The sequence below is a fragment of the Uranotaenia lowii genome, chromosome 2 (assembly GCF_029784155.1).
Source record: "Uranotaenia lowii strain MFRU-FL chromosome 2, ASM2978415v1, whole genome shotgun sequence".
Taxonomy (NCBI): Eukaryota; Metazoa; Arthropoda; class Insecta; order Diptera; family Culicidae; genus Uranotaenia; species Uranotaenia lowii.
Window position 1 is genome coordinate 161,889,529 of NC_073692.1, and position 9,708 is coordinate 161,899,236.

The window sequence follows — 9,708 nt, forward strand, 5'->3', positions numbered from 1 at the left end:
CAGTAAGTGAAAAGTCTTACTGACGAGTAAAAGTTTTATTTTCTCCATTATCATCGGAAGCACCAGACAGAGCCAGGCCAGCCATCCAGAAGCAAAAAGGCGACTCTCGATGGCGAAAGTCAATATTGAAGTTTTCACTTTATGGTTTTGCATAATACTTGGTAAAGTTGAAACAATTACTGATCATTTTTGAGGTCCTCGGGTTCAAGTAGGAACCTGATCAGAAGAGAAAAGTGATTGCCAATTTAGATATTCATACGCGTTTCATTTTTGCACACGGTATTAAAGAAATAATCGTGTTTAAATCTATTAAGTGAGATTTTCGAATTCAAATATAAATGTGAATCGCCTTCAATATATTTAACTATATGAAAACATTTACAGTAAAACGAAGTTATCAAAGGTATCTAAACAATATCTACGCTCTCATAAAAGTAATAAACAACTGGTTTTGGGGGTCAAATGCTTCCCCCCTTCCCCATGAGGGGTTAAAAAATGCCAAGCGAAAGGTTTTTCTCTAATTTTGAATCTAAATTCCTTATCAAATTTTGAGTAAGAACTGATATAGGGTGAGTGCTCCTTCTTTGGACCTATAGCCTACCTTAGTCCTAAATAGCAGAAAATTGTAAATTGCCTACTCATTTTGCTATCATAGGACATAGATACCTTTATGCACACAATGATCTCTCATTCTTCCTAAATCCTATCATACCATTTTTTGCCGTAAAAAATCTTTTTGAAACAATTTTCAAAATTTTTGAAAATGAACCTCTCATTAGTGGTGAATCAGACAGCTTAATTAGTGAGGCGCGTTTTCAGAAGTTAGAAGTTTTTTGAAGTAAGATAAATCTCCTTTTTTTTGCTGTCCAAGCCAAAGTTGTCAAATACTTTCTTTATGAAGAATATGAGCTGTACTACTTATTTTTCCAAAAATAAAAGAGAATCTATGGAAAACCCGGAGAATGTGTTAAAGGTCCAAAAATAGAAGACTTTCGACTTTGATGTTCCATTTATTAGACCTGACATCACCGAAACTTTGTGTGAATATCAACAAATCAACAAGGGTGCGAATTTTTAAATGGGGCGTAATTCAGAACCAATATTGAACATTTCTAACATTTATTGCTAGCTTTACAAAAATAAACTAAAAGTAAAAAAGTTCCGGCAATTGTTATGCTTATAGAGCTTACGGGGAGTGAAAGGTGTTTGAGATGTTCATAACAGAAATTTGAGTGTTTTAATCGTTAAAATGCCGTAAATAAAATTTTGTTATTTTTTTTTAAATAAACATGAACAATTTTTTGAAAGCCTTAAAATATGATTCGAAATTGGCTGAACTTTTTCGGTAAATCAAAATCAAGTGTTTTTTCTTTTTAGTTTTTATTAGGTTATCCTCAAATCTCGCGTGAGCTTTCATTACGTCGTATGAAACAAAATGTAAAAAACAGTTTAGTTACAAAAAAAATCAAGAACTGACATAAACAAGCAGCAACTTTTTTCCATTTAAAATATTTGCAGTCTGGACAACATATTCTGTATGTGAGATACAAATTTTAAAGTTGATTTAATAACTTTTGCAGCAGTTTTCTATGAATTCTGAAGATGTTTCATACGACGTAATTAAAGCTCACGCGAAAAATCTTCCTGGATATTGGCTTGATTTTGAGGAAAAAATTGAAATCAACTACCCCGATTTTGAGAGGTTTTAAGATATTATAGGCCAATTTTTTCCGACTCAAATACGTGTGGGAAATTATCTGATAAGCGTAGGTTAGAATCATTCCGGATGTTGTGGTTCCAAATTTGGTATAAAAAATCCAAATTTGAAATTAATTACAATTGTTATAAGATTTTAGATTCTGTATTCAGCTAGATGTTTTTTCAGATTGGATCATCATTGGAACCAAGTCCTTATTCGAAACTTAACTTTGCATTCAAATTAAAATTATATGCATTTTAACATTCAAATTTCGGAATATGATAGAAAATATTGAAAATTGCAAACCAATATTAAGAATTCTTTTCGAAAATGTAACCCTTAATTTTAATACAGAGCTGAAACTCAATCATAATCAAAATCTGCAAAATCTGTAACAGTTTTATGATTCGCAATGTACAACCAGATAAACATGTAAATAATTGAAGAAAAACTTTTTATTTACAACCAAAAATTCAAACTTTAAATAAGAGATATGTAGGATCAGGCTCGTTGTTTCGGAATTCGAATTTTAGATTCTTGAACGGGTTAATTTCCGGCAGCAACCGATAATATATTATCCACTTCATAAAACTTTCCGTTACAATATCGTAGACAAAGTTGGCGAAATAATGACTGGCTTTATTGGCGGTTTAAGAACAAGTAGTTTAATTTCAATGCTTTATCCTAGCTTCAAACTCGCTACTCTAAATACTCTCTCTCTCATTGCTAGAGAGGTAATAGAAAAGGTGGGTTATGCGAAGCTATAAAATACACACTTCGGTGAGAATATTCATTGCCGGCACCTGAAATTGTGAGATTTCACTACAGCTAAAGTTTGCTAAACATGTACCTCTGACAAACCATAAAATCTAAACATAAACAAACAAACCGTGTGCGGAAGATCTCCTACCATCTAACTTAATTCTATCGAGATTCTCTAAGTTTCCGAACTAAATCTTTCTGGCTGCATCTCACTTTCGTAGGGCAGCATGCATATTTTCGTGATTGCCCGTTCCGTGATTCCTTTGCTCGTTCGCAGTTGTACGACTCTTGGTAAGCCGTCCTTCCCCGGAATGGTTTTGATGATACGTCCCAAGGGCCACTTCACGGGTGCCAGGAAGTCGTCGACAATAACAACCATGCGCCCGACCTGGAATTCGGTGTTTGGTATGGTGCGACGGCTTTCCTTCTGTAGTTCCTGTAGGTATTCACGCTTCCATTGATGCCAAAACTGCTGAACGTACTCCTGCAATCGGTGATAATGATCCAACTTGTTGGCAGGAATATGGGTGACATCAGGATCCGGGAGAGCTGACATTGACATCCCAATAAGAAAATGCCCTGGTGTAAGGATAGCCAGATCATCCGGAATTTCTGTCATCGGTGTAAGCGGGCGAGAGTTCATGCAGGCCTCAATCTGCGTCAAAACCGTAGCCATATCCTCGAAACTTAACGATGAGCTGCCGAGCTGTTTGAACAAATGCTTTTTCGCCACCTTGACTGCCGCCTCCCAAGGGCCGCCGAAATGAGGAGAACGGGGAGGAATCATGCGCCACTGGATGCCAAGGGTCGTGCAACTGTTAGAAATTTGTTCAATGCTCTCCTTTTCCGTCAGCATTTCGAACAGTTCTCGAAGGTCATTTCTAGCGCCTTGGAAATTTTTACCTTGATCGGAATAAATTTGCGTGGGAGAGCCACGCCTTGCAATAAATCTTCGTAGTGCATTTAGAAAAGCGTTTGTAGAGAGATCAGCGACAAGTTCTATATGCACGGCTTTTGTCGCGAAACAAACAAAAACGCTGATGTAAGCCTTAGGAGCCGCTGCTTTTCTATGAGGGAGTTTTAAGTAAACCGGACCAGCATAATCAACGCCAGTAAAGGTGAACGGTCTACTAGCTGTGATTCTTTCGATGGGAAGTTGACCAGTTTTTTGTTTACCCGGGACTGGTGCAGCACGTCTGCAGCGAAAGCAATTCCATACTATTCCTCGAAGCAATCTGCGTCCGTCGATTGGCCAATACTCGTCTCTCATTGCTGCCAGACTCACACGGCCGCCACCGTGAAACAATTTTAAATGGAAGTACCGTGCAACTAACCGTGTGTATGGATGGGAACTGGGGAGTAGGATTGGGTGTTTGATATGGAAAGGCTGCTGTGAATGTCTCATCCTACCTCCTACCCTTATAATACCTTCAGAATCGAGGAACGGACTAAGAAGACGCAAGGGGGAATGCTTCGATACGGGGTTTCCCTTTCTCAGTTCTCTCAATTCTGCTTTCAGTCTATCCTCTTGAGCCAATCGAGCTAAACATTTCCGAGCTCGGACTATTTCGATAATGGTGAGAGCATTAATATTTCTGTTTACCCTTGCAGATTTATCTTGGGACCTCTTTTTTCGACACGCTTCAGCAAACCGCAAACAGTAAGCCACCACACGTGACAGGCGCAAGTACGAAACTTGATCATGAAAAAATGGATTCACTGCCGATGTTGTTTGGACGGCCGCCACCGTTTTACGCCGCTCAGGAATAAGATCATCTTGATCGGGCTTGTTAGACGAAGGCCATTCATATTCAGGAGACTTTAACCAATTCGGACCACAACGCCATAGATCGCTTATCAAAAACTCTTCAACAGACGCCCCTCTCGAAACCAAGTCAGCAGGATTTTGACTACCACATACGTGGTTCCATATGGCTCCATTACTAAGATCTTGTATTTCCGCTACTCGGTTCGCAACGAAGGTTTGCCATGTTCCTGGGGTGGATCGCAACCAAGCAAGTGTAACCGTGGAATCAGACCAAAAGAAGGATGATGAAACCGACAACTTCATGGCATTGTTGATTTTTCTGTGTAGGCGTGCTCCAACTAATGCTGCGCTTAGCTCTAATCGTGGTATCGACATCCTTTTTAATGGGGTCACTCGAGATTTCGATGCAATCAAACAAACTTTAATGCGACCAGTGGGATCGATGGATCGAGCATAGGTGCACGCACCATACGCTAGCTCGGATGCGTCGGAAAACGTGTGTAGCTGGATAATAGCTTGCGGTAGAAAAACGTAGCGATTGATCTTGTAGTTGAAGATTTTTGGTAACTCTACACAATAATGGCCCCATTTTGTTCGGATCTTATCAGGCACCTGATCGTCCCATCCACAAGGCTCCTGCCACAATTCCTGCAGCATCATCTTTGCGCGAATTACTACTGGACTAGTTAACCCAAGGGGGTCAAAATGCTTCGATATCGCAGACAGTATGGACCGTTTTGTTGGTGATCCTGTTGTTATTGTCAATGTACAATCAAAACGCAGTTGATTTGTTCCGGGCTCCCAACCGATGCCAAGTGTTTTGACTGCTTCTTCGGGGTCAAAGTGCAATGTCGATTTAGTTCCGATACGCTCTTCCTCCAATCCCTCAAGAACCTTAAGATTGTTGGAAGAATATTTCCGCAACTGAAACCCGCCCTTGGCCATCAAGTTGTCTAGCTGGCATCTGGTTTCGATGGCATCTTCCAAAGTTTGCGCTCCCCCTATATAATCATCCATATAGAAGTCGTTTTTCAATGCCGTACTACCAAGAGGATAATTTTCACCTTCATCTAAAGCCAGTTGATGAAGCGTTCTGGTGGCTAGAAAGGATGACGGGGTGAGCCCGTAGGTCACGGTTTGTAGCTCATACGTGGATATGGGTTCCTCGGAATGAAAGCGCCAATAAATTCGTTGTAAGGGGGTGTCTTTAGGGTGGACGAGTATTTGCCTGTACATTTTAGCAATATCGCCCACAAGCGCAATCGGATACTTTCTGAATCTAAGGACCAAGGACAAAAGTTCTTCTTGAATGGTAGGGCCTATTGTTAAAGCATCATTTAAGGAGTTTCCCGTTGAAGTTTTAGCTGATCCATCAAAAACCACTCGAATTTTTGTGGTACTGCTGGATTCCTTAAAAACAGGGTGGTGTGGTAAATAGCAGACTTGTTCTGGTTCATTTTCAGACGGCGATACTAGTCTCATATGTCCCAGACTCAAGTATTCCGATAGAAACTCATGGTATTGTAGCTTTAAACTTGAATCAACAGCAAATCTTTTCTCAAGCAATTGAAAACGACGAAGAGCGATATGCTTCGAGTCACCGAGAACTTGGTCGAAATTTTCATTGCGGGGGAGACGTACAATATATCTGCCTTCAGAATTTCTGGACACATTCGACACGAAATGAGCTTCACATTTTCGTTCCTTAGGGGAATATGCTGGCCGTTCGATCACTTCTTCAACCTTCCAAAATCTTTCAAGCGCTTCAAGCAACGAATCGGATATAGCAACATGACAAGTCGTAGTTTGATTGACTGATTGAGACTGATGACGGCCACTAACGATCCAGCCAAATAGACTATGAATAAGAGTAGGGTGTCCTTCTGTTTGTATTTTGTTTCCGGGGTTGACTATGGTGAAAAAGTGTTCGGCCCCTAGCAAAATATCAATGGGACCAGTTTTGTTGAATTCCGGATCGGCCATATTCAGATTATTGGGTAACTTCCATTTTAGGGTGGAAAAGCTGGTGCTGGGCAGATCAATGGTTATCCGGGGCATAACTAAGAAGTTGGCTTTCAGTTCATAACTGTTAGTACGTGATCGAATAGTTGTTTTCACTGAATGTCGCACATTTGACGTCGATTCACCGATACCATACATTGGAATGCTGACATTTTCTCTTTTCAAGCGTAGAAGTTGAGATAATCTTTCGCTTATTATGTTGGATGCTTTGGTCGCATGCAGACTGAGAAGGTGGCCGCACGCGTCTGTTCCCCAGGTCAGGGGCGGCGTGCAACAACAACCGAGCGTCTGTTCTCCAGGTCAGGGGCGGCTCAAACAGCGTCTGTCTTGCAGCAAGCGGCTGAACTTATGAAATGCGGCTCCCGCCAGCTAAGTCCAAGATGGCAGCCCCATCGCGGGATAGGGACTTTAGGCTAACAACCTACTGCTCCCGATTCATAAACTTGTTACGGAATCCGAAAGAAATGACCGATCTGGAACTTTGGCGACGACTTTTAGCATGAAAACACGGACACGAATTGGAACTTGGAATGTTTTAACCCTTGCCCAACAAGGCAAGCTGGCTCAACTTGCTAGAGAAGCTAGCCGCCTCAAGCTTGAAATTCTGGGACTGAGCGAAGTCCGTTGGCCTAATACTGGAGAACACAAGACTCAATCCGGGCAAGTCCTGCTTTACTCTGGCATACGAGGAGAACATGCTACTCGGGAACGAGGAGTTGGTTTCCTGTTAAGCCCGCAGGCCTACGCGGCCCTCATTAGATGGGAACCGATAAACGAAAGAATAATCGTAGCCAGATTTAGAACACGGGTTAGAAACCTTACAATGGTCCAGTGTTATGCGCCAACTGACGTTGCCGATTTGCAGGAGAAAGAGCAGTTTTACAGTCAACTGAACAGCGTGGTAGAGAGAATTCCGAAGGGTGACATTCAAATCCATTTGGGCGACTTCAACGCAAAGATTGGCTCCGACAATCAAGACCTTGAGCGCATCATGGGGCGCCATGGCTTAGGACAGATGAGCGAAAACGGAGAGCTGTTTGTAGAATTTTGTGGCAACAACAACATGGTGATCGGTGGATCGCTCTTCCCCCATCGACCAGCACATAAGGTCACTTGGGTATCCCGAGATGGCCGAACAGAAAATCAAATTGACCACATCTGCATCAGCCGAAAATGGAGAAGGAGCCTTCTTGATGTCCGCAACAAGCGAAGCGCAGACATTGCATCTGACCATCACCTCGTCCTTGGCGAGATACGACTGAGAGTTGCGCGTGTCCAACGGCGCGAGGAGAAAGTCGGGTGTCGATACGACGTCCGCCGGTTGGAGAATCCAGAGGTGAAAAGGGCATACGTTGAACAGCTAGAATCCCGAGCCTCGGAGCTGCCGACAGACGGAACAGTCGAAGAACAGTGGTGTGGAATCAAGAATGCCTTTATCACGACGAGCCATGGTACTCTCGGTAAAGTTTGTGGAAGAAGAAGTGAATGGATGTCGGATGAAACTTGGAGGATGGTCGATGATCGGAGAAAGGCGAAAGTCGGAATTGAGCAGGCATGTACCGGGTCAGCCAAATCAGCCGCCCGCTTACGATATGCGGAGCTGGAAAAGGCAGTTAAACGAGCTTGTAGACGAGACAAGAGAGCCTGGACAAACTCCCTAGCCGAAAAGGGGGAAAGAGCCGCCGCCAATGGAGATATCCGATTACTTTATGACATTTCTCGCCGCCTCAGTGGTGCAAGGACTAATGCAAGAATGCCGCTGAAAGACCGAGCAGGTCAGTTATTGACCGATCGAACAGATCAGCTCAAACGATGGACTGAGCACTTCGAACAACTCTTCCGAGTCACGAATAGCGATGGCCAACAGAACCCGCAGCTCGAGGCGCCTACAGTAAGTCGCATAAATGGCGTCAACTCGGAAGCGCCCTCGCTGGCTGAAATAGAAGCGGCAATCAAAAACATGAAATCCAACAAAGCACCTGGGATCGATTGTATCCCTGCTGAAATGCTGAAAGCCGACCCTGCCCTGTCAGCACAAATGTTGCACCGTCTTTTCGCTGACATCTGGGATACTGCAACATTCCCGGCCGACTGGATGCAGGGTATCCTCGTAAAGGTCCCGAAGAAAGGAGACCTGACAGAGTGCGGTAACTGGCGAGGCATAACGTTGATCTGTACAACCCTTAAAGTACTCTGCAAAGTGATCCTGAACAGGATCCAGGAGAAAATCGACGCTACACTCCGACGGCAACAAGCTGGATTCCGATCCGGACGATCATGTGTGGACCACATCACAACGCTACGAATCATACTGGAACAAATCAACGAATTCCAGGACTCTCTTCTGCTGGTGTTCGTTGATTTCGAAAAAGCATTCGACCGACTCAACCATGAAAACATCTGGGCGGCTCTAAGGCGACGAGGGGTCCCAGAGAAACTAGTCCATCTCATCGAAGCACAATACGAGGCATTTTCATGCAAGGTCTTGCACGATGGTGTCTTGTCCGAACCAATCCCGGTAACTGCTGGAGTGAGACAAGGATGTATTTTATCACCGCTACTTTTTCTAATCGTAATGGATGAGATTCTGACTGGATCGATCGACTGTGCACCGAACCGAGGATTGCCGTGGAATCCTTCAACAATGGAGCATCTGAACGACCTTGACCTGGCTGACGATATTGTTTTGCTCGCCCAAACGCAACCGGATATGCAGAGCAAACTCGACGACCTCACCGAAAGTTCCAAGGCAGCAGGTCTCAAAGTCAATGTCGGAAAGACCAAGTCGATGGAGATCAACACAGGAAATCCCTCCAGTTTCATGGTAGCTGGGCAACAAGTTGAGAAAGTGGAGTGCTTCCAGTATCTTGGTAGCCAGATAACGCCTGATGGTGGTACCAGGAAAGACATCGAAACCCGGATCAGAAAGGCCCGATTTGCGTTTGCGAGTCTCCGAAACATCTGGCGGTCACGCCAGATCTCTCTACGAACAAAAATCCGAATCTTCAACTCAAACGTCAAATCCGTATTGCTGTACGGGTGCGAAACTTGGTGCACATATGCGGGACGACGCGAAAACTGCAAGTATTTGTAAACCGCTGCCTGCGGAATATCATCCGCGCTTGGTGGCCTGGCAACTGGATCTCGAATGAGGAACTACATCGCCGGTGTCATCAAAGGGCGCTAGAAATCGAGATTCGAGAACGTAAGTGGAGATGGATTGGGCACACGCTGCGAAAAGATGAAAACGAGATTTGCAGAGAGGCGCTAGATTGGAATCCAGAAGGTCATCGAAGAAGAGGCAGGCCCAGAAACTCGTGGCGGCGAAGCCTAGCCGCTGAAATCCGAACTGTCGACGAAAATCTTGACTGGGACCAGGTGAAGACGCTGGCTCCGGATCGTCAACAGTGGAGGTCTTTTACCACGGCCCTATGCACCGGAGGATCGGCGCGGGATC

The 9,708-nt window shown here is 43.8% G+C and overlaps 1 protein-coding gene across 1 annotated transcript; it reads right to left on the minus strand.

The window, feature by feature from the left end:
- Window positions 1–2,636: 2,636 nt before the first annotated feature.
- On the minus strand, window positions 2,637–5,465 carry LOC129742041 (uncharacterized). The gene has a single exon (XM_055733887.1). The coding sequence runs from the start codon at window positions 5,463–5,465 to the stop codon at window positions 2,637–2,639; it is 2,829 nt and encodes a 942-aa protein (XP_055589862.1).
- Window positions 5,466–9,708: the final 4,243 nt, after the last annotated feature.